Source organism: Plasmodium knowlesi (genome assembly GCF_000006355.2).
Source record: "Plasmodium knowlesi strain H genome assembly, chromosome: 4".
Lineage (NCBI taxonomy): Eukaryota > Apicomplexa > Aconoidasida > Haemosporida > Plasmodiidae > Plasmodium > Plasmodium knowlesi.
In genome coordinates, this window is record NC_011905.2 from 503,757 (window position 1) to 528,936 (window position 25,180).

At 40.2% G+C, this 25,180-nt stretch overlaps 6 protein-coding genes across 6 annotated transcripts; 4 read left to right on the plus strand and 2 right to left on the minus strand.

Annotated features, from left to right (window-relative positions):
* Positions 1–1,422: 1,422 nt before the first annotated feature.
* PKNH_0411600 (conserved Plasmodium protein, unknown function) lies at positions 1,423–2,838 on the plus strand (the record flags this gene model as incomplete). The annotated part of the gene is made up of 1 exon (XM_002257904.1): positions 1,423–2,838. One exon carries the CDS (start codon positions 1,423–1,425, stop codon positions 2,836–2,838), a length of 1,416 nt encoding a protein of 471 aa, XP_002257940.1.
* Positions 2,839–3,590: 752 nt separating this feature from the next.
* PKNH_0411700 (conserved protein, unknown function) lies at positions 3,591–5,837 on the plus strand (the record flags this gene model as incomplete). Its single annotated transcript, XM_002257905.2, has 7 exons — positions 3,591–3,698; positions 3,805–4,467; positions 4,619–4,810; positions 4,986–5,054; positions 5,197–5,414; positions 5,557–5,625; positions 5,789–5,837. The coding sequence occupies 7 exons, from the start codon at positions 3,591–3,593 to the stop codon at positions 5,835–5,837; spliced, it is 1,368 nt and encodes a 455-aa protein (XP_002257941.2).
* A 405-nt stretch (positions 5,838–6,242) lies between these two features.
* PKNH_0411800 (2C-methyl-D-erythritol 2,4-cyclodiphosphate synthase, putative) lies at positions 6,243–7,247 on the minus strand (the record flags this gene model as incomplete). The annotated part of the gene is made up of 2 exons (XM_002257906.1): positions 6,243–6,340; positions 6,527–7,247. 2 exons carry the CDS (start codon positions 7,245–7,247, stop codon positions 6,243–6,245), a joined length of 819 nt encoding a protein of 272 aa, XP_002257942.1.
* Positions 7,248–8,003: 756 nt separating this feature from the next.
* Positions 8,004–9,949, plus strand: PKNH_0411900 (uncharacterized protein; the record flags this gene model as incomplete). The annotated part of the gene is made up of 8 exons (XM_002257907.1): positions 8,004–8,136; positions 8,321–8,399; positions 8,517–8,619; positions 8,852–8,966; positions 9,150–9,238; positions 9,358–9,417; positions 9,545–9,670; positions 9,848–9,949. The coding sequence occupies 8 exons, from the start codon at positions 8,004–8,006 to the stop codon at positions 9,947–9,949; spliced, it is 807 nt and encodes a 268-aa protein (XP_002257943.1).
* Positions 9,950–11,758: 1,809 nt separating this feature from the next.
* On the plus strand, positions 11,759–14,362 carry PKNH_0412000 (patatin-like phospholipase 1, putative; the record flags this gene model as incomplete). Its single annotated transcript, XM_002257908.1, has 3 exons — positions 11,759–12,157; positions 12,297–13,039; positions 13,324–14,362. The coding sequence occupies 3 exons, from the start codon at positions 11,759–11,761 to the stop codon at positions 14,360–14,362; spliced, it is 2,181 nt and encodes a 726-aa protein (XP_002257944.1).
* A 1,003-nt stretch (positions 14,363–15,365) lies between these two features.
* On the minus strand, positions 15,366–23,717 carry PKNH_0412100 (6-cysteine protein P230; the record flags this gene model as incomplete). Its single annotated transcript, XM_002257909.2, has 1 exon — positions 15,366–23,717. One exon carries the CDS (start codon positions 23,715–23,717, stop codon positions 15,366–15,368), a length of 8,352 nt encoding a protein of 2,783 aa, XP_002257945.2.
* Positions 23,718–25,180: the final 1,463 nt, after the last annotated feature.

Here is a 25,180-nt window from a genome sequence, read left to right on the forward strand (position 1 = left end):
CAGTTACAGAGCTGATGGGCGTGTCTGTCCCTGTCTCTCCACGTATTTTTTTTGTTTTTTTTTGTTTTTTTTTTTTCCCATTTATGTGTTTTTTGAATTGGACAGCGCAACATATAGTATAACACACGAGGCGACGTTACACAGGTGGCTAATTTGAACACTGACATGGACGTTCATATTATACACCTATGGAAGAGCTACCTGTCAAGTGACCATGTAAAAAATTGTACGCGCTCTGTTCAAGTGGGCAAACCCCTCCACCTCCCCTCCGTTCCATATGTGCTACTTCCATGTTGGAAGTTGGTTTGAGAAAGTGCCCCCGTCCTGCTCCCTTCAAGATAAGCATAACAAGAGAATTATGCGTATGCCATCTTTCATTAAAGGAAAAAATGAACTCACTCGTGTTGGTAACCTTTTTGGAAAATTTTTGTGGACAAACTGCGTGGTTTGGTTTTCTTCCAAATTCTACGTGCAGTTGCGTGTGCGCTCCTGTCAGGGGGGGTGGGATAGGAATTCCACAGACGTAAGGATAGGTATACATACAAATACACACATGTACTTATGTTTGGCCCCCTCCCCTGAACGAGCTACTACAAAGACCATCTCTTATTAACTCGAAAAAAACGTTATGATGTGTACTTTGATGTGACATTTTTTAGGACAAAATTAAATGAGTGCTGCCTAAAGGGGGAAAAAAAAATTCCCAAGTGGAATGTGGCATCCGTGTGTGCACGTCCACTTTTTCCAGTTTCCCATTTTAATATTTTGCCTGAACAAGTCAGAACATTTCTGCAAAATGGAACAGAAAAAAAAAAAAAAAAAAAAAAAAAAAAATGGTTAGTCGTACAGCTAGATGGTCTTTTTAAAATGGGCTATCAACCCTTACGTCATTCATCCATTGTGTTTAAATATATTTGTCTATGGGATCATTCCTTCGTCCCGTCGATACATGGAGTGTTCTTTTTTAAGTTATTATATTTTCCATTTAGTGAGTTTACCATCCTTACGTTGCCAACTTTTTTCTTCTTCTTTGTGTAACTTTTTAGCGCTATCTACAGTCCCCGACAGGGATGATGGAAAATCACTCCTATTCCGTTTGACTTACGAGGGACGACATATAACGTAACAAACGGGGGTGATTCCCACTTGAGATCCATGTGCCCTTTTTCTTGTCACCCGAGTATATATACAGCCAAGCGTTTCATTCATTGTGTTCCCTTTGTAGAGGCTTCTTTTGCTTAATCAAGTCATAATTTTGCGTCAACCCCAGGGGGGTACACCTACACAAGTAGGAAGAAAGAAGAAGCGCAGAACACCCAAAGTAGGGAGCCATCCCACAACAAAGTATAACACAACGCAACACACTATAATAGGACACACGTGGCGCTGTAGGAAGACAGAATTTAACCCACCACGGACGAAATGAATCTGAGTATTACGATACGAGGAGGCCTGGCCGGGTCAAGCAGCGGAACTAGCCAAAGTGGGTCCAAAAAATATGGCAGTAACGTGCTGAACAAAAGGAAGCAAAAAAAAGACATTCCAGAAAAGAAGAAAGGAAAAATTGTAGCAAAAAAGTCTAAAAATTTGAGTCCAAAAATAGCAAGTAGTATTTCTGTCTTACCTTCTGATAGAAAAAATAATTTACATGTTTTGGAAAGGGTTCTTTCTGAGGTGGGGAATGGGAACAGCCACCACCAGGGGTGGAGGAAGTACGCACACAAGTTCGGCCTATTGGGACGGCTCGTTTCGAAGGGACACACGGGGAGTGCCAGTTCGGGAGGAACAAAACACGGTGGAAGTTTAAAGGGAACAGCACACAGTGGAAGCAACTCGCAACGGTCAGGGAAGAAAAGTACGCACCCCATTCATACTGGAAGCAAGTTGGTAAAACAAGACGCAAAAGGAAACATACAAGAAGAAAAAAAAAAAAGTCACTTAAATAATTTGCAAAAAAATACTCCTCCAAAAAAAAACAAAAATATCTACTCGTCCAACTTAAATACACCAACTGCTTCCACCGGAGGAAAGAAAAGTTACAAACTGAGTAAGCTATTAATACCACTGGAAAAGTTTGGAAAAAAAAAAAAAAATAGAGCTAGCCGAAATTTTCTGGGATTAAAAAAGGGGGTGAACATGGCTAAGGGGGCAAGCGGCAAGGCAGAAGGTGAAACCTCCCAAAATGGGGACACACAAAATGAACTTCCCGTTGAGAAGACAGGCTCTGGGAGCAACCACCAGGAGGGAGACTCCACAGATGCAGCTAAGCAATCAGTCACGGAATCATCTTCACTTGGCAAAGGGGCCGAGATGGACAGCGCGCAGGTAGCTCACCTTATAGGGAAGTCACCTGAAGACCAGGAGGATCCATCCAGAGAAACACCCTTCGAAAGGGTTACACAAGAACCAATCGATCCCTACTTCACCGAAGGCGAATACGACCCATCAAAGGATATACTTCGGGAGCAGACGTGTTTCTATGATGCAGGGAAGGTCTCTGCAAGTTTGCTACCGGGTTACAAAGAAGTAAGCTTCGAGGGGATAGGTGAGACTGAAGGAAATAACACATCTCCTACGGAATCAAGAAGGGCACAAAGAAATGTCATGTACTTGCCGAACCGATTTTATAGCCATCATAACTTTAACCCAGTCAGAAGTAAGGGTGGTCAAGACGCGGCCTACTACATTAACGGGTTAAGTACGTTGGATGGTTGTCTCTTCACCTCGGTCGACATATCTCAAGGGACAATCCACAAGCAGTACAACATCGGGGTTACCTATCCTTATGGAGTACCCTTTGTGGATTTGAAGCAAAGGGGAAGGAAGTTACGGCGCTGATGGAGGGAGGGGAAAATAGCACGCGGGGTGGTCATCTTTCCGCTCATGTTGTCCGCTTAGTATGGGAGGTCACACGCGCGCTACCCCCCAACGTACGAACATGGATGTGCATGTAGTTGCGTACTGCTACTCAAACGTGTGTAGCGTTCACCATGTTGATTTTTTTTTTTTTTTTTTTTTTTTTTTTTTTCTTTACCCCGTCCACATATCCAAATGGGGAGAAGATAGAAACATGTGTTTCTCTCTCCCACCTTTTCAAGCACGTTATTTGAAGACAACCTATTTTTTAATTAAACCATTTTGTGAGCGTCTCTCTTCGTTTGCATCACACCCTTGGGTTGACGTTCACCCAGAAAAAAAAGAAGAAGAAAAAAAAATGCTACCTTTTTCTTTTCTTTTCTTTTCCGAACGGGTAATTTCTGCGGCCCTGTGGCAGCTTTCCAGTTTACATATTTGGCAGCGTTTTGCACAGCTGCACTGGCAGCGGATATTTTACCGCTCTCCTTGGGGAGATAAAAAAAAAAAAAAAAAAAAAAAAAAACTGTAAAGGTTCTCATTTGAAAAGGTACCTTATCTTAAAACGAATTTGTAATTGAACAGGTCATGATTCATCCGTTACAACGTCGAGCGAATATACACGTTCGGGAGAGCACACCTTCTGGGAAGAATATATATATATATATATATATATATATATATATATATTTTTTCCTCCTGACTGTAGAGAGAAACATATGTAATTACCTCTCAAAATGTACTTTCGTCACTTTTACAACAATTTCAAGGAGGAGTATTCCTACCTCCGGGGTGAAGACGAATTCCTTCCTCCCATCTTGACATGCAACCGCCCGAATAGCATGGTACTGCGGGGAATGCAACGGCTGCACCAACGCTATACTTAGTGTCCCCTCTATACGTGTCGATCATCTATATATATGTCCCCCCAACCCCCTGATCCTCGCGCAGGAAAATGACACCATCGTAAGGCGGATCCCCCAGAGCATACTGAAAGGTGTGGAGGACCACAATGCAGAGTACACGAAGAAAAACAAAATAGACGCCAAGTTAACGAAAATCAGAGAAATATTTACAAAAGGACACAAATATACATACGAAATGTTGGATTGCCAGGAAGACAAACATATCTGGGAATTCTTACTCTCCTATTTTATCGAAACAGAAACAAAAATTGTTAATAATTCGTGGCTTTTTAATGAATATTATTTTTACCGTTACCTGACTTGTTCATACGATTTTGAAAAAACAAATTATGATTTTTTTGATTACGAAAAAAAGGATTCCATAGAATGTAACAAAAATTTTATTGAAAAAATATGTACATGTGCCAAGGAGTTACTGGAACTATACGATAAGAATGAAGAGGGAAAGGTGTTTGCCATTTTTTTTTATTTCTCCATATGGTCTAACCAGTTCGACTTAAGTTGGAACCCCACCAAAAGTAAGGGGGAGAAGCACAAGGTGGACGAAACAGACATAAAAAAAAAAACTTTGCAGGAGAAGCAATTTTACTTTGGCACGGATGACATGGACAAGTTGCACGACAGCATGTACCTGGACAAGGTTCTTTGTAACGACATGGAGATCCTGCGCAGGGACATCACCTCGAAGGTAGGCGACGCGGTGGCGTCTCTCCGATAAGTGGTTAACCCACCAACCGATTAACCCTCCAACCGATTAACCCGCCAACCGATTAACCTGCCAACCGATTAACCCTCCAACATACCAATTGGTTGTGCCATTTTTTCCTCGTCTGTCACAGCACTGGCCACGATTCGACATCGTCCTGGATAACATGGGGCTAGAGTTCATCACGGACCTGTGCCTCCTGCACTTGCTGAGTCGCTACTTCGACGAAGTGCACATTCACGTGAAGAAGCTCCCCCTCTTCGTGTCAGACACCATGGCCAAGGATGTACACTACGCGCTGGAATCACTCAGTAAAGATGATAAGGTAAAGGGAGGATGAAGAAAAACCAGAAGACAGCCGACACATGTATCACTCATGAAAACGTTTAACTTCCTTCTGTAGAATTTTCCCATCGTGTTTTCCACCGATTGATCTTTTCCTTGTTTTCACACTTTTTCTTTTCTCCAATTTTTTTTTTTTTTTTTTTTTTTTTTTCAAGTACCCCAACACGGTGTTCATGGCAACCAAGTGGAAGGAGTTCCTGGAGACTCAGAAGTGGAAGATACGAGTGAGGCTCGCACGGATACGCAGGGAGTTACCACTCTCACTGACTATTTTCGCAACAACACCACTAACAACATTTGCTGAGCAGGCCATCTCAGATATCGCTACTTTTACCACATATCACTTTGTTCATTCCCCTCCTGTAGGAACATATTTACTGGAACGTTCCCCTCCCCTACTGGGTGATGCCCAAGGATCTCGTGGAGGAATTTAAAAAAAGCTCCTTCGTCTGTTTCAAGGGGGACGCCAATTATCGCAGGTGCCTGGGTGACCTGAGCTTCAACTTCTGGCATCCCCACAAAGACGTTCTGGGATATTTCCCCACCAGGTTCATCGCCCTCAGATGCTTGAAATCTCCCATCTGGTAGGTCGTCTAGACAGTACCACATGTGTGCCTACAACGGTAGGCACCGCACTCCCCACGAGAATTGTGCACCTATCCAATTATTCACCTTCTCCCCCCCCCTTTTTTTTTTTTTTTTTTTTTTTTTTTTCCTTCTGACTAGCTGTGGTCTTCAGAGAGATGTCGTGGAGGAGCTGAACAGAAAGTCCCCTGACTGGTGCAACTACGGAGAGTAATGCAAAACGGACAGAAAAAAAAAAAAAAAAAAAAAAAAAAAAAAAAGATAAGCAAACAAAAAAAAATTAAATTAAATTGATCCAAGGAGGGTCAAAAAGTACTCTGAATTGACCCCCCTTCACTACCAAAAGCTTTCTCCCCACCATCACCCCGCTCAGGTACGCTATTCTGCAGTACTGCTATCCGAAGGACCCCACAGCTCAGTGAATTGGATTCAGACCAAGAGGAAAACATAAAAAAGAATTAAAGAGGAGAAAAAAGTTACACAGTTAAAGGGGCACAGAAGGAAAAACACAAAACAACAGTCAACACACATGGAGAGCAACATTGTTAACCTGTTTGCGACGCGCCTAGCGACCGCCCCCCACACACATACCCACACAGACACTTATGAGTAGGTTATTACGACCATGTTGCCTTAACGAGAAAGCGAAGTTGAAGTCTCCTGAGTATGTGCAAAACGGAAAGAAAAAAAAAAAAAAAAAAAAAAAAAAAAGGCCAAATTTGATAAACTGATGATAATTATTCCCCCCGAGGAAAGGTGCAGCTCAATTGACTGCGTTGAGGGGAGGTTCCTTTTTCAAGTTTTACAAAAAAAAAATTTTTTTTTTTTCAGATTTTTTCTGATTTTTTTCGAATTAAGAGCGCATTTGCGAAGCACTCGATTGCCTTTTTCTGTCCGATGGGGCCGAGCTTTTCGTGTGTTTTTCCTGCGTGTGGTGGAACAAGCGTGTGGAGATGTGTTGTACCCGTGCAGTCCACACTTGGGAATACACTTATGAATACACTTATGAATACACTAATGAATACACTTATGAATACACTTATGAATACACTTATGAATACACTTGTGAATACACTTGTGAATACACTTGTGTGTGTACACGTGCACATACCTTTGAGGGAGACCTGCGACTCCGAGATGCCCAGAGCAGAAGATATGTTTCGAACAATTTCCTCTCGTATTGGACTTATTTTGGGAATTTCCGCAATGACGATGATGTCTAAATTTGCAATGGCATAATTCTTTTTATACAAAAGTAGTCTGGCATATCTTAAAAAGGAAATTGACTTTTTATTTTTATATTTTTCCGATCCATCAGGAAAGAGGGTTCCTAGGTCCAAACAATTCATACCTCCAAGTAGGGCATCTACTAATGCGTGATAAATTACGTCCCCATCGCTGTGCGACAGGACGGAAATTGTATCCACCTGCACCCCCCCGATGGTTAGCCTTTTGAAGTTCTGCTTGTTGGCATCAGCAGAGGAATCCACGGTGATGTCTTCCGGGGTGCTGACCCGTATCTGGTGAATGTCATAGCCCTGGCCTATTCTCACACTGTCGTACGGGAAGGGTAGTTCTTGATTAGACGTTGGCGTCGATTTTAAGGTGAATTTCAATTTTACGTCCAACTTTGATTCCAGTTTTTTTTTTTTTTTTTTCCACTGCCCGTGTATCTTCACTTCACGTATTTTTATACCTGGACCAAGAAAGGAGTGCCTTCTGGCGAGTTCCTTCTGGACACCTCTTTTTTCTCTCCCTCCGTCTGATGAAGCTAGCAGAATGATAATCACGTAGGGAAGTAGCACTGCATAGGTGTAACGTATCGGTAACATCATTTGGTTCGGAAAAGGCGCAGGGGTTAAAAGGCATGTGCACAACAAGCGAAAGTGAGAGGGAAAAAAAAAAAAAAAAAAAAATACAAAATAGAGGGGGGTATACGAGTGAACACCCCGATGGATAATCACCCAACGGTGGAGTGGCAAACTTGTTTTAGCAGAAAAGGCAAGAAAAACAGTAAACACATAAATAGTCGAATAACGCCAGCCTTTTCCACTTTGCTTCTGAAATACCACTCCTGCACCGCGGAGAAGTCTGCTAAGTTAAATCGAACAGTTGGAAAAATGTTGCAATTTCAGCAGAGGTATCACCACTGGAGCGGAAAAAAATATGAACAGGTCAGGCGATTTAGCCACGTTCGTGCACAAAAAAAAAAAAATAAATAATAAATAATAAATAAATAAATATAATAATAATAAAATAAATATAAAATGAAGTAAAATAAGAAATAATGAAATAAAAATAATATATGAAGGGAGAAGGCAAACGAATAAACTTGCCTGAAAACGTGCGTACAAAAATACAAACATAAGAGCGTGCATAGAAACATACATAATATCATACAACCTCGCTCATCCGCGTCAACACTCCAAACGGCAGTCCTGTATAATCCCCACTACAATGACAAATTACGCAGCGCTTCGCAAAAAAAAAAAAGATTGCAATTCTCCACCCAAGTGAGAATTACCAAAGGGTACCACTACTCAGGTTATATTCCCATCACCTGAACCCAAAACAACTGTCGTAAGGAAATGTCGAAGTATAGAGCCCCCCTCCCTCCGTACAATTTCAAAAGCAAAATAGAGAAAATCGATGAAGACTTCCGCAGGAGTGGCACCTTCAAAAGGATAAATAACCGCAAGAACAATGAAATCAGGGATATGTGTAAATTAATTTTTTGCATATATGCTATGTGTTGGCAGAGGACTTAAACCACCAGCCTCGCAAAAAAAATGGAAAAATCGTGAAGATTGCCTATTACCACCACAAAATTGGTGTGTTAAACTGTAATGAATTTTTCCGCATATTATTCAACCCCTCCTTCCCCTTGCCCCCTTTTTTTTTTTAGTCATAAAACTGGGGACCGATGGATATTCTGACGCATCCTGCTTTTACTCCCTTGGAAACACCAAAATATTGGCACTCATGTAAATTTAAAAATCTTTGTGTAGCTCATTCGCTCCGAGCAGTTTTGTCTGTACACATGTTCGCCGCGCACTTATTCCTCCTCTTCTACACCTTTCTCCACCATTTCCATTTGTAAGATATGGACCGAAGCCCGACTCCAAGAATGCAACTTACGACAAGGGAAAGGTCTTTTTGGAAATCAAGAGTTTGAATATGAATGACGATAGGGCCAACGACGAGGTATTTTTTGTAGTCCATTTTCCGCGATAATTCACGCGAGCATTTACGCATTTTTGTCCAGTCTAACGTACACCAGCTAGCTAATTTGCATTTTTTTTTTTTTTTTTTTTTTTTTTTTCTAATTTACCATTTTGCATGAACGTTCATAAGTTTTTTTCTGGTCTAACCTGAATTATCTAGCTAATTTTCACCTTTCTTCTTCTTTTTTTTTTTTTCCTCTCCCCTATTATAGAGCGATGAAAATATAAAAAATCTGTTACTAGAATGCGTTTCGAGCGTTATTCTTTTGGACCAGTACCCACAGTGCTCCATTAACATAAAGTGCCTAATCATTCAGAACGATGGAGGTAATTTGGAATCGCGTGAAATTGGCGTGCTTCACGTGTACAGTTGTGGGTAAAAGTAACCACATGTACGTGGGGAGGTCAAGCGCAAATTCACCTCCTTAACAATTATTCCTGCAAATATAAACGGTTCACCTTCTCACCATCCCACCTCTCCCCTATGTTTATCTTCCGTTAACCTTTAAGGCTGTCTGAGTGCCACCCTGACGTGCATATCACTTGCATTAATCAATGCCCAAATTAAAATGCGGGACATTATCGTTTCCGTAAATGTGGTAAGATGAAGGAAAAAACAAAAAGATGAACTACCAAATATAGACACACACTATTGTGTTTATCGGTTCAACGATAATATGATAATTAACATTTTTTTTTTTTTTTCCCCTTTTTCAAGAATTCGATCATTTGCCCAAACACGAAGAGAGTGTTTCATCTTGTGGACGTAGATAACTTGGTATACACATGTGAAAGAGGAGACACACTCCTTCGTTCTTATGTGCGTGGCATCTATGGTGAACGTTTTGGGCCCCCCATTGTTTAACCTCTTCCTAATGTGTGCACAACGCTGTTCCCCTATGCAGGAGGAAAAGTACTACGGCGAAAAATACGACACGAATAGCATAACCCTGGGAATATGTTTGAATCTCAGAACAGTGTGCTTCTTTCATGGATCCGGGAATTCCTTTAACAGTAAAACATTATCCGAGGTAGGAAGACCAGTCCGAGAGTGTACTGTATGCTCCTCTGTGATGGGTTCATTACACCATAATCCTTTTTTGTTTACACATTGAGGGGGGAGGGGTTATTTTACATCCCCTTACACGTGTATAAACTCGCCCAAATCACACCCACGCCAACTTCCCCCCCCCTCCCTTTCCGTACAGATTATCAGCTACGCCGAATGCGCATGTAGATCTCTGGGATGTGAAATAAAGACGGTGTTAAAAAACTACATGGCAAAGAAACACGAAATTTCATGTTCCTAAGGAAAAGGGCAGAACAAAAACAAACCTATCTGAATTTTCCATTTTTGGATAGACAAATATGTTGTGATTGCAAAGGGATTGGCGCGTTTGAAGAGGAAAGGCTCCCCATGCAGTGCACATCAATGTGGAGCTCCTTCGTGGAGGTGTCTAGGTAAATCCGTTGCTATTCCCCCCCTACACACACACACCGGGATCTGTCGCTTTAATAATAATACGTCACAGGGGTAATGCTCAATTTGATTGTCCAACTTGCTCAATTGAAGAAAAAGATTCATTTTTTTTTTTTTTTTTTTTTTTTTTTTTTTTTTTTTTTACGCGCAAGTTGGACCTTTTTTTTTTTTTTTTTTTTTATATGTATAGAACACACAACAGTAAACACATGACTCTAAATTTTTCCACATCCAAAATTTACAAAATGATAAAAATGAACTCACACATAAATAGGTTGTCCCCTTTTCCATGTCGATGTCGCACAATTACGCCTTTGTGTAAGGATGCAGCTGCTCGCGCAATTGGACTAAATGCTATTTTTCCTTCTGCTTGTGTGCACGGAAGGCACAAATACTAGGTTTTTTTTTTTTTTTTTTTTTTTTTTTTTTCGCACCTCATGGTGACGTTCGTTCAGCGAGGCCCCAACCCCGCGCATTCGCCGGGAGAGCCTGCTCACAAAACAAGGGCGGATATGCTCGGATTTGGAGGTGAAATGGCTATCCACTCGGGGACTTGTTGCTAGTGAAGTATGAGTACGCAGGAAGATGCGTATTGACTGTGGTCATTTTCCTCCCGTTTGAGGGGAGTTTCCCTACCACTGAAGTGTTTTCCCATGGGTAAGTCAAATGTGTTGAGGGTTATCTATTTATCTATATATATGTATATATATATAAATATATATATAGATATATATTAGAAAAAAAAAAAAAAAAAGAAGAAGCATTATGTTTACTTACGGGTATAACAATTTATACGTACTCGCTGAACATGTTGGGGCACCCTGTTCAGTCGCATTGGAAAGGCACTCCCAGGGATGTTGGCACAAAAGCAAAAGTGGAATTTTTTTTTTTTTTTTTTTTTTTTTTTAATTCTTCGCTTTCGTTCCAATGTATACTTGCGCGAGCTTCGAGGCGTCCGTGCTGAGTTTTTGCCACGTTGCTTCCATTGTGCTTATAATTCGATGACAGTTTTTTTTTTTTCTTTTCTTCTTTTTTTTTTTTTTTTTTTTTCTCTTTTTCTCGTCGTCTTCTTTTTCATCCCAACTATACCCGGTTGCTCGTCTCCTCCCCAGGAGAGCGAAATTTCTTGTGCGAACTCCCCCCCTTTTTTTTTTCGTCCCTCATTCCAGCAGTTGCAAAACCCGTCTCTTCTCCCCTTTGGACGGAAGTACTTATATAATCTACTATGTATAATATGATCGATGTGAAAGTTGACTACCCCGTGACAGTTTTGTTTGTATGCCTCTGGAGCACGTCTCGCTGTTCGCCAAGAAACATATAAAAGGAGAAAAAGCCAAAGAGGAAAAAAGGAGGGGGGAAGAAAAAATAAAAGAAAATAAAATAACCTCAGTGTCAATTGAAACTAAAACCAAAGTGCCACACCCAAGTTGATGTCGTTTTGATAGCAAAAAGCTGTAAGCAAGTTGAGAGGTGAAAACCCTGGATATATGAACCGCCCCACCAGGAAAAGTAGCCTGATCAAGTCCAGTTTTTCCTCCTCCAGAGAGACTCCAAAAAAAGGACAAAGGGGAGTAAAAAAAAAAAAAAGGACATTGCACCCATCTGATATAGTTCAATCGTTCATTAACCCCCCGAAAGGATGAACGATGAAGAGGAACGGATCTACATGTATTCTGATATTTTCTCGCATGGACTGAGTGGAGAAGAACACAGCGACGATACAGGCGAGAGGGAAAAAAAGAAGACCCAAAAAAAAAAAAAAAATCTTAAGGATAATAACATAAAGAATGGAGAAAATGAATACAGTAAACTTCGGGCAGAAAACTCAACCATTTTAAATAACTACTTTGATGTAGAACCCATAAAAAGTTTTAGCCCTCAGGTGGTTAATGCGTCCTTGCACAGTGACTTCTTGCAATTTCCACAGAACAACGAACACACGCTGAATATCTTCGATGGAGAACTCACCCAGCATAAGCACTCCGTTCAGTTGCGCAAGCCTGGGTTCTACTGCATCTACGTGGAAAATAGCAACAATGTAAGAAGTGGGAGTGGGGAAGTAACGTACCTACCTTCAACTCACCTATCATCCACTCATCTAGGAACATTGTTCACCACTTGTCTGATGTCCAGTGCACCCATCACTTCTCTTTCACTCTTTCTCCACACACCCGCAGAGCAAATGGGATAGCATCTACTTTGGGTTGTCCAAGATGCAGGTGGAAGTGAACTACAAACTGATCCCGCAGAATGAGGAAAATGCCACTCAGGGGAAGGCTCAGGAAAGGAACAAAGAGGCCTTTCGAGGGAAACCCCAACGGAAGAAAAGCCCATCGGCTAACCAGAAGGAGGAGGAAGGGGACCTCTCTGACGATGTGCCCGATGACGATAACGATGATGACCATCAGGATGACGACGTGGAAAAGGAAGGAGAGGAAAGCGATGTAGACGTGGAGGAAGAAAAAGGTGAAAAAAGAGAACCAATGACAATGGAGAAGGAAAACCTGAATGATGAAATTAGCAGAATCTGTAATTTCAATTTTGATCAGACAGATATTTTATTTCAAGATTCCAAAGAAATAAAAAACACAAAACATATGAATAACATTAAGGGGAGAAACAAAAACTGTTATAATAACCTGAGGGTGAAAAATAAAAAAAAGGAGTCTGCTTTGTTTGAAGAGAATAAAACGAATACGGAAAGCTTTTCTTGCACTTTCCACAATGAAAATCAGATAAGGGTTTCTTCGAAAAAGAAGAAATACGTTTATCTGTACAATAACAGTGCCAATAGTATGCTACACTTGAATGTGAGCACTTGCATGTCCCTGGGCATGACCATCGAGTGTCGGTACGGGTTGCTTTACTGTGGCAAGTACAACCAGATCCCGCAGGATCCTTACACTCCGTTTAGGAAACGGTAAGTTGAGGAGCACACCCGGAGCGGTGACACTTTTGGTCTGCTCGTTTAGAGGATGGGCCCGAAGGAGGTACCTCTCGGGGATATGCTGTCGCGATGCAACTGTTATGCAGTCACTATGCAACTGTTACGCGGTCGCTATGAAACTGTTACGCGGTCGCTATGAAACTGTTACGCGGTCGCTATGAAACTGTTACGCAGTCGCGATGCAATTGTTACGCAGTCGCTATGCAACTCTTATGCAGTCGCTATTTCTTCACTTCCTAACCCCCCCCCCCTCGCAGCGTTTCCATACTGTCCCTGGACGGAGGAGGCATCCTAGCCATGTCCACGCTAATCGTGTTGAATAGAATCGAAAATGAAATCAGGAAGGTGATTGGCAACGACGACGTGAAATTGATCGATTGTTTCGACATGGTCTGTGGAACGAGTGCAGGTGGACTGATTTCCTTGGCTCTTCTAAAACAGATGGGCCTCCGAGATGTGACCAATCTATTACCAAGTACCATGCAAAAAATATTTGTAGGAAATAGGAACATAATTTCTGGAATCCTATTCGAAGGTTACGACATTAATAATGTTAAAGATTTATTTATGGAAAAACTAGGAACGATGATTATGTCATCATATAAGAAAGTGTATTGTTTCGTGACAGCAACTGATGTGAAGCACAACCCATATAAGTTGTTCCTCCTGAGGAACTACACTCATAAGTACAATGCAATAAATGGAGAATCTTACGAAGGGATCAATAAATTTCCATTATGGCTAGCTGCATGGGCAACTGCATCTGCCCCAACGTATTTGAAAGGACCCAGTTCTGAGGATATGAAAGATCTAGGGTTCCATATAAAACCAGAAATACACCTGGTAGATGGAGCGTTGAAGGCGAGCAACCCTGCACTTATCGCATTGGAAGAATGTGCCAGACTGAACAACAAAAATCTTTCTTCCTTTATTAAGGAAGACCTAGATACAATCGTTTCTATAGGGACAGGAAAATCTCCAACCAAATTAACACAATCAGCAGCTAGTGGGAAATCTGCCTCCACATTTGAAATAATAATTAATTCGGCTCATCTACTAACAAGAGCAAATGAAACACATCGAGAAGTTTTGCAGTGGCTCTCCGACAGAGAGAATACCTACTTCCGATTTAACGTTCCCAATATTGGGGATATAAATATTGATAGCCAAGATGTTCGTGATTTTGATATCATCGCCAAGGCCACGCGGGACTACCTCTTCGATGAAAAATTCTACGAGATAAAACGCTTGGCGCATAAATTAGCTAACAACTACATGCGCTCCAGGTATCTGTAGGTGGTCGGCGATGCGTCATCGTCTACCCGTCGTTTGTTTTCCGAATTTGCAACATATGTGATTTATTCTATAACTACTTCTATTATTATTATTTTATTATTTTATTATTTTATTTTTTATTTTATTTTTTTATTTTATTTTTTTTATTTTTTTTACGTCTACATGGAGATGACCCCGACGGGCGTTTCTCTGCCAATTTGGGGGAAAGTCTCTTCCCCTTGATTTTTGCAGTCTTTTTTTTTTTTTTTTTTTTTTTTTTTTTCTTTAACGATCCATCATGCGTTTGGCTGATTAATAACATGTAACAACGCAGTGGGATGCGTTACTAGATATATGTACTTTTGTAACTTCACCATTAAACATTTTTTTATTTTTTTTTTTGCAACCTAGGGAGAGGGGGTCCCCGTGAATACCTCACACCTCCTTGTGGGGAGAGAAGATACATGGGAAGCCTAGATTAATGTGAGTAGGTTTCTCCTCTTTCCATTGTTCAAACATGCGCTTGGTAGTTCCACCTTCCAAACCCGTTTGATTGAACATCCAAAAGAACACCTGTGATAGAGGAGCCCCAGGAGGAACATGATCGATGAGGTGAGGCGGCACGCACATCGAAAAAGTTATCATCAAACATGCAACCTATGTGGTTACTCAGCTGATCATATTATCCGTCTCCAAAGAGCAACCCTTGACAATTTCTTAGGTGGACAAAATGAAAAGTGTTATCCAAAAAAAAAAAAAAAAAAAAAAAAAAAAAAAAAAAAATAATAATAATAAATAATAAAAAATAATAATAAATAATAATAAATAATACGTACGATTAATCTGGGGTGAAGTTACCATGTGCAACCCCCTCCTAAATGTGTTTTTGTGGGTAAGATGTGTAGAAAGGGTTCATTTAAAATGGTTTTGCAGTTCCATCGGATGCTGATAGCAGCAGAAACAGACTTTGACCTTCTTCATCAATTCCCTTTTCATGGTTTCATCCTGGTCAAGGACCCATTTTTCACCCTCCTCGCAGGTGCGCACTGAACGTGGCCTTCCTCAAGTCCATGTACCTTATGCGGATACGCGTCTTGGGGAAGGAATTGTCCATGTCGGGTTCGAAGGTAACGTTAATAGTATGGGTGATCTGATGGGAGATGCACTTGCAGGAGATACTGTGTCCTTTAGTATGGTTCTTAAGGGTTACGTAAGATAGGCTGACGCCGCGAGCATTGTACTGGACAAAATCGGTCTCTGCTTCTTCGGATAAATCCACTAGCTTCTTAATTTTTTGATCATCATTATTATCATAAACAGATGTAAAGCAATTGTGAGGAAGGACTTCAAATTCTCTGGGACAAGCGAAACCCGCATAGCTATTATTGCCAAAGGTAACAGAACACGTTTTACTTTCCTTCAAATTAGGATCGAAGTTATGGCTGAACAGGTGGTTATACTTTCCAGTAAAATCACAACCACTAATTTCACTGTACCCTTCTCGAACGTGGAAAAATATTTTTACAACTCCTCCGTATGAGTAATTATAATTAACCATTTTAGATGTTAGAGAATTGTTGAATTCCAGAGAGAAATTCACTTCTTTCGAAACATAAGGAGGGATTCTCAATGTATGCTCAATTGTCTTGGTCCTTGGATCATATTTATTTGTGGTGATAGCTCCAGGTAAAATTTTCTCCAAAGATGTAGGGATATCCATAAAGAGTACCTTGTCTTTTATATTTATTGGATTTATGAAAATTTTATCATAATCCTCCTTCTCATTTGTTGGATATTTTAAAATAAGTTTATCCCACCTGGCTAAGTTAACTATGTAATGATTCGTCTTGTTGTCTTTCTGTGCCAGACTCTCCATGAATTCTACCACATTACAGGTGGTCACATTTTTCGCGCTATCATAGGTACAACTTTCCTTGTCAATTCGGTTGTCTTTTTCTCTCTTTATGTAAAATTCGTGAATCTTCATTTTGACGATACCCTCATCACAGGTACAGTAGAACCTCTTTTCTAATTTCTCCAGGCTTTTCATATCCTTTGGAAGGATAAGATATGTATAGGTGTTCTTTTTATTCGAAAAATTAGATACTGGTATAGCTCCCTTAATGATGTCGGTAATTTTCTCCTTTGGTAGATTGCTCATCTGGTTGGCGACTGTTCCTGCTTTCGCTTCTTCTACAAAGTACGTTTCATTGAAGCAGTTCTCTGGAAGGAGTTTTCCTGATGGGCAATTGATACCCACCACGGTGTTCGGTATGAGAGATATAGTACAAGTGGATTCGCTAGATTTTTCTCGTTTATTTGTGAATATAACCAAATTTGTATCATCCTTATGGTTTATGAAGTCACACCCTTGAAGTTCCTTCTTGTAAGCGGATACATTTATACGTATCACTCCGAGCGATGTGTTTTTTCCTTGTGGTTTTTTCTCAGATGACATTCCACAGAAGAAGTGGAACTGGAAATCCTTCTTCACATATGGTGGGATCATGAAGCGGACCACACCGTCGTTTATCAATTCCGTTGTTTTTAATTCATCTTTTACCTTACTTTGTAGATGTAGGATTCCTGGTAGAGCATCTTCCAGTTTGGTTACCTTATTCGCTACGATTACATGGTCTAGAACCCGTTTTGGATAATACACTTGATGCTTATCCCATCCTTCATCTAACTTTCTCATATTTGTTGCTTCTTCGCTAGTCATACCGTAGTATTCCTTTTCATAAATTTCTTTTAAGGAAAATGTCTTCTTCTTCGTTTTCTCTTCCTGGTATGTCACATATTTTTTGCCATCTATGGTGATGATTACCTTTTCCGTTTCTATGGGTTCTGTTACTGTCTTCTCCTTGTGCACGTAATTCTCTATGGCAGGACATTTTATAGTTACAACATCTAATGCTCTGGCATAAACGGTACATTTATTCCTTTGCATCTTTCCCTCGATGAGAGTGAAAAGCGATTCTTCTGAGAAATCACACGTGTAGCTTATTCCTTGGGAGAGCATGTTTCCACATGATCCATCTTCTTCTTTGCATCCCTCTGAACCTCCTCCTTCTGAATCTTCCACTGTATCTAGCTCTTCAATGGGTTTTACTTCATCTGAATCTATATTTATTTTACTCATCAACGGAAGAAGCTTATTTCGAACAAATGCATCTTCATTTATTTGGAGCTCCTTTCCAGAAGAGGCATAGTCGGTTTCTATATCCATCGTTCCAAACACTTTCTTCTGAGGATTATAACAACTGCACGAGAATTTAATGGCACTTTTAAAATTGTTTGGCACCTTAGCATAGGCAGATGTGTAGTTTTCCTTAAAATTTAGATTCATAGAACCCAAATGGAATGTCTCAAAATTAAGCATTTCAGTGATGTTTGAGAATTCTGAAAACTTTTGTAAGTCATCCATTTTTGTGTCTTCATCTCCGATTAGATGTAACAAATCTTTTATGCGCATGTTAGTTTTTGTTTTTTCGGCGAAGTTTATGTCATCATCGTTTCCTTCACTTTCCTCTTCTTCCATGTGAAGCTCTCCCTTGTAGTAATCCAGAGTAACGCTAGAGAAGCAACCTTCTGGGTAGAGGTAGAACCCCTTAGGACATGTAATTCCGAATACGTCTCCTTTGGATATCTTTACATTGCAAACCTTTTCGTTATTAGTGTGGTCTAAGTCAGCTAGAGAATTTTCAGTAGATGTAAAATCACACGCCTTCAAAGAATCAGCTTCCATATTCTTCCTGACCACGATGAAAATCATTCCTCTCGGTTTGTTCTCGCTGACGACCTCCGACTGGTTAATAACTAATTTAAAGTTTTTATTCTCAAAGGTGGGAGGGATGAAGAAGCTGAACCCAATTCCTTTTTTCGAGTTTTTCTCGAAGGAGAAAACTCTATTTCCATACACTCCCTTTAGAGCAGTTGTTATGGACACTTGATTTTTATCATCGGTGATAACTTTGATATCTTCTCCTTCTGCTAGGGATGGAGTTACAGAGAATTTTTTGTAGTCTTCTTCGTCGCTGGTACTTCCCATTTGAGGTAACATTACGACTACCTCGGAGAACAACTCTGCATCTATCTTACATTGGACGATTTTATTTGGATTCTGCTTAAAGGTGAGAGCTTCATCATCGAAGAAGTTACAAAAGTTGACTTTGTCGTGTTTCACTGCATCTGTGAGCTTCATGTTTTCCAGTGCAGATTCATCCTTGTTCACCACGACCTTCATGGTGCCCTTGGTGGTACTATCCCCTTTCGTACAGGAACAGGAGAAATTTATTTTATTCACATAATCCAATGGTATTTTTCCATAAGCGACTTTAGTCTTGGACTTTGGTAGAGTGAATACCTTAACATCTGGGATGAGTTCCTTGATTTTTTTAGTCTCTCCATTTTTATCAAAAACTTCGTGAAAACATTTTGTTGGAGCAAAAGTAGAATCGCTTGAACATTTAATCCCGAAAATATCACTATTCGTAACCTCCACTTCGCACTCTTTTTCTTGTCCAATGGGAAGGAGAACTCCTTTAGTTAAGATACTGCTAATTGCAGAGGTGAAGTCACACCCTATAGTTTTTTCACCGCTCCTAGATATACTTAAATGAACGATCCCCTTGTATCCTGCATTATTATTTCCTTCTTTGTATTGATCGTTATTGCACTGCACCTTAAAAAATGTGTTCCGTGATACAGTGGGTGGCACAATAACAGCAGCATAGGAAGTAAAGGGATCCTTATTTTTTAACACCTTCATAGATGTGTAGGATGCACCTGGTAGGACTAGATCTATATCTTCTTCTTTGTCTCCATCTTCGTTCAGAATTTTCTGGAAAAACTTATCTGGCTTCATACTTACTTTATCGAAGTATTTAACAAAAGAGGGATCATCCAATGGGGAGGAACTGGAATCTTCAGCATCTGACACATCATCCTTCAAGATAGAAATTATTTCCTTCTCTTCCTCATCGTCATCATCTCCTGTTTTCGTCTTGGCAATATCGTAAGCTGTTTTCTCCGTTGGGCACTTAACATATAACGTATCGAGTGGTTTTAGCACATTGTAGCAGTGAATGTCAGGTGGGGAATCTTCAGTTAAAGGTTCCGGCACGATCAAGCTTTTCTTGGAAAAGTCGCAAAGATATTCGTTGTCCTTAACCTTCTTCGGCATTAGCAACTTAGGTGCCTTCAAATTTACGTTGAGTGTATACAGCTTGAAGTCAGATTGGTTCAGAGATGCTATATCTTTCATTATGGTTTCTTCCAAGAGGTTGTCATTTACACTGGTGTAAATAGAGTAGTCATCTCCCGGGATGTAGTTGTCTTTTATTTGTGAAATAGAAGCAGTAGAACCCGTGGCATCATCATACGTTTCTGCGTTTGCTACATTTAGTATTATTTCTTCTGGGTTTTCATCTTCCTCAAATGGGTTCTTCGCATCTACCTTCTCGAAGATGCTGATAAGTTTGTTTTTATTGTGAGCCAAGTATGGGTTCAGGCTACTCATTAGAAATTTATTTTTTGCATCTACTTTGCTGTGGCTCTCTCCTTTTTTTATGTTGAGCTTTTCGTAAATGACATCCAGAAGCTTGGTACTTGGCGGAGATGTCAACGGATAATCCTTCTTCAGATGCACACAGATACATTTGAACGACAGGTCTTTGCTAACGACGCTTGGTATTTCGATGTAATTAAAATTGTGGCTGTGTGTGTAGTTAGCTATATTGTCTGTCATCTCGAGCGTATCGAAGATATTGATGAGGTTATTATCCACCACAGCATCTTTGAAGCACTTCGTTATTTTTACTGTGTTGGGGGGGCATACGAACCCGATTATATCCTTCGGCATGGCATCTATCGAACAGTTATTTTCTGTAGGTTGGGTTAGGAAGATCTCAGATTTTTCGGAATTGAAATCACATCCCTTGATTTTTTTACTCCTCTTTGGAACCTTAATATGGTAAGTTAATAACCCTCCCTTCTTCTCATCAAATAACGTATTTCTATTATCACACATTATATTAAACTCCTGATCCTCCTTAACATAGTATGGGAAAAATAAATAAACATGGGAGATATCGACCTTTTCCTTGTCATTCGTACTGCTTTGTAGAGGAAGTATTTTTCTTGTCTTGTGGAGCATCTCTGCATGTGGAATGAGTTTACTCAAAGCCTCTTGGTTAAGAACCTTGTGACTTTCATCTTTGTTTGGCTGAACCGTGGTGTAGTACATTTTTATATTATGGTGAATGGAGAAATCTTTGGAGGGGCAAAAAATTTCAACGTAGCTGTGCATCTCTTTCACATCTACTTCACATATATTTTTCACATGACTTTCATCTAGCTTTTCCAGTTTAGGTTCAATAAGGTTCTTATTTGGACATGTGTATATTTTTCCATCTTCATCTTGAACCTTTTCCTTGACGGTTGTGATTGCATCCTCCTTCAACTGTTTGATATTTTTCTGTTCACTGGTTTTATCCTGAAGAACTTTCACCTCGATTTGATTCTCCACAGATTCTAACTTGCACTTACAGGAAAAGGTTATATCAGATTTAACTAAAACTGGAGGTATTTTGATAAATGCCATGGAGTTTTTCTTGCCACTTGAGTAGAGTAAAACTCCTGGGAGGATGCTAACGATATCTTTCTTTTCGAGGCTGCTATAGACTTGAGTGAAGCATCCCTCCGGCTCGATGACTGCATCAGTATCCTCGGGATCTTCCTCTTCATCCGACACTTGGGGGTGCGTCTTCGAGCAGTTAAAACCGACTATATCATTTGGGTAAGCTAAAATACTACATTTTTCCCCTGTAGATCCAACGTTGTTCGTGAAGTGCTTCATTTCTACATCTGAGAAATTACATCCCTTAACAACGTGTTCGCTCTTAGATAGGACCAACTCCACGATGCCTAAATTACCCCCATCCTTGGTATTGTTACATCCCATGATTAAATACAAAGGTTCGTTCGTTTCGATATAAGGAGGTATTTGAAATTTCAAATTGAAAATATCCCCCGTAGATTCTTCCTCACTAATTGCTAGATTAGAAATTTGCTTTGTTAAGGTGACGGTGTCTTGTGCATCTAAGTAGGAGAGTAATTTTACGAACCCATCAGATGCAGATGCAACTTCATCAAAGTAGGAGGAATCTTTATGATTCTTGAAGATGGAATTTTTTTTCAATTCTAGTTTAGCTACTCGGTTAAGAGGAAAAGTGAAGAAGGAAGGATAACCAGGGAGGTACTTCCCATCTTTATCATGAAAGTGAAGGTACTTTTTAAATAACTCATACTGTACATCTAGTTGTATTTTCAATGCATTTTTCTTTTTAGTCGTTTCCTCCTTCAAAGTCTTTGGAACCATTTCTAGGTTTTCATATTTCCCCTTCTTAATTGGGCACTTCATAATGAACGTATCAAATTCAGTTAGCTTCTTCCTGCAGATGATAACCTTCTTGTCGGTGTCATCCTCCTTCTTGTCTAACTGCTCCGTAAAGTCGCATGTGTATTCTTTCTTCTCTTGTGTCTGCTCCGCAACCTGTATTACCTTCTTCACATTAGAAAATGTTTCATATAGGTCGAAGACTGAGAGATTCAATTCCTGATTGATGCTGATGTAAACCATGTGTTTTTTATTATCGCCTTTTAAATGGATATTACAGAATAAGTTTATCTTCTCTCGAAAACTCTTTGGAATACTAAAGTACTTCACCTTAAAGTACCTGGCCTTGAAATCATTATTGTAAATAACTGCTCCGTTTATAATTTCATTCAGACTTTTTTTTTTCTTGTCCCAGGTTTTATTTGGTGAGTGAGGAATCAGTTGATCGAAGCAGGTTGTAGATTCCGTTTCGTCCGGAAACATGATACCTCCTATTTCTCCAGCGTTTAGTTGAAAAACACATGGGTACTTCATGTCGTTATCTTTTTCATAATTGTACGTGAAGAGGCGTTTTCTCCATAAACTGTAGTTACATCCTTTAACGGATTTACCATAGGGTTCTATGGAAATAGAGGCAACTCCTCTCGCCACACTGTTATCCAGAACTTCTGATTCTCCATGGTCGCAGATGTAATATATTTTTTTTTTCTCTCTCAATACTGGTGGTAGGATGAATTCAATAACTCCCGTTTTTGTTACGTTTGTCTCTTCGTTAATTTCTGGATTTATGATAACCCCGTGAATGAGCTCGGCTAGCTTTTTCTCCTTCAACAAATCTTTCTTAATCGCAGAACCTTCATTTTCGTTTACCAAAGTAACGTATGGAGCTTTTTTGGGAATGAAACCCATGCTACCATCTGCACTTACATCTGAGTATTTCGTTGGACACACAATTTTTACCTTAACGAGAGGTTCTTGGATTTTCATTTCACAGATCTTTGTCTTTTTCGTCGTCTCTTTCAGAATTTTTCCTTTTTCAAAATCGCAAACGTATTCTTTATTCGTGTTGCTAGAAGCAAATATTTCGACTGTAGAATCACTTTGTTCTAACTCTTCTCCATCCTTTTTTATTGTCGTCTGGAAATCGTCGTCCACTGCGTCAAAGGTTCCATCCGAAGCATCTGAATCGACCAACGGAAGAAAAACATCGCTATCTAGTACATCATCCTCATCTTCTTCTAAATCCATTCCTTTCATCTGGTAATTCTCATCCTGTTCCTCATCCTGATCCATGTCCCCATACGAGATGCTCTCACCATCATTATCCTCTTCCTCCTCTTCGTCATCATCATCATCATCATCGTCGTCGTCGTCATCATCGTCATCATCGTCATCGTCCCCATCATCATCATCATCGTCCTCCTCTGCCAAATGTCTAGCCACCCTCTTCGTACTGAACTTCTCCAGAGTGGACACTCCGAACAGTTCATGCGGAATTATTACTAGATCCTTGTTCAAATTTTTTGCCTGACCATTCAGGTGGTATGTTACCATTTTTATTGCACCATTTCTAATGTACTTTCTTCCATTAGAATATTCCCTATGTGGGAATTTTTCCATGTAATATATATCCACGTCGTTCCCCCTGTCTTCATTTTTTAGGAGACGAAAAAGGGAGTGGTTTTCATTGGAACGGTTCCTCCCACCGTAGTGCACCCCTCGGGGATAATACTTGCCGTTGCTTATGCCTCCGAAGGGGTCTCGCCCTAACACATATGAATCACCATTGAGGCTGATGCACCTTCCATCGTAACTCCCCTGGTCTCCACCGTGGAACTTTCCAATACTTAGCAACCCAGAGGAACGCACCTTCTCTCTAGAGGCGACTCCCACCTGTGTGTCATTATTTTGCGCAAGGATGATGTGGACAAAAGGGAGCAAAAGAAGAACCCTTTTTAATTTACCGAGCTTCCCCATTTATTACTTGTGGAGGGAGACACATGAGGTGGTGAGAGGCAGTTATGGCGAACCTTCTCCAGGTAAGTGCCCAATTGAGTGTCCACGGTTTGTGCGTGTGTGGACAACTGAATTGAAATCCCCCAACGCACTGCTGAATGATGATACAGGAAAATTACACAGATGCGAACCGAATTATCACAGACGCATTGTCAAAGTAACATCACGTTAGCATCGCGTAGATATCCCTGATCCCCAGTAAACGGGAGAAATATAGAGGAGAGAGAAAAAAAAATAATAATAAATAAATAAAAATAAAAATATCACGCCAGGGCGTGGTTGAACGTAGCTTTTTCTTCACCTAATTTAGTTATTATTACTTTTCTTTTTTTTTTTTTTTTTTTTTTTTTTTTTTTTACTTGAACTTCCCCGTGATAGTATATATAACTGCCATTAAGAAGTGAATTTATCGTCTACAGCCTACGCATGTCGCTAATTGAGCACACACACATACGCACGTTTGTGATGTGAGGGCTCGCGTGTCTAGGATTTTTTTTTTTTTTTTAAGTGAGCGATTTAATGTGCATTACGCTCTTGATTTTTTTTTTTTCTTTTTAAGCTAGCCATAAACTGTGCGTGTGTGCATATTCTTTTTTTTTTTTTTTTTTTTTTTTTTTTTAGGGGGGGGGGCTTGTCTAGATGCTCCTCCCTTCGCTTTTCATTACTACCTTCGGTAGGGCATATGTACCTACCTACACGCGTGTGCGTGCGTATGCGTGTGTGTGTGTGTGTAGTGCCCTTTGTAGGGTTCTCTACAGTTCGAGAATAGAGACACACAAGGAAGAGGCAGAGGGGGGGGCACCCCCCACCCCGTGGTCTTCTCCTGACCCCGACCACACACCAGCGTGAGTATTCTCCTTTCATTACTTCTTGGGGCGACGAAGGATCATGCCCTTCCGGAAAAAAAAAAAGGGGAATCCACAAAAATAGTACAAGGATCATCCATGAGGATTTTCACCCCAACAGAACCTACCCTCTAATGAGAAGCATCACTACATGTGCATACGTATATGGAACCATATGACCGATTACAATTGGATATGTTACACCAGAGTAAGAATTTCACATAACCTTCATACGATGATGGGGTGGTACCCCCTGGGGTAAGCCTCTACTTCCCATTGCTCACAGAAGGCCCCTATTTGAATTTTCCCCTTGTTCCTTTTTCCAGTCATTCTTGCTCTCCCCCCACAAGGTCGGAATTCATTTTCGACGCAAAGAATTAAACCATGTTTACTCCTATGTGGTGGTGTCAGATATATATAAAAAAAAAAAAAAAAAAAAAAAAAAACGGTTTGATCGCAGATGTAAAGGGGCGCATATCCGTGACACATAGACAGTAGCACTGATGGTGCGCTCGCCCAGTGGTCTGGCAAAAGCTTAAAAAAGCTACCAACAAAAAAGGAGCAAAAGGAAAAAAGAAA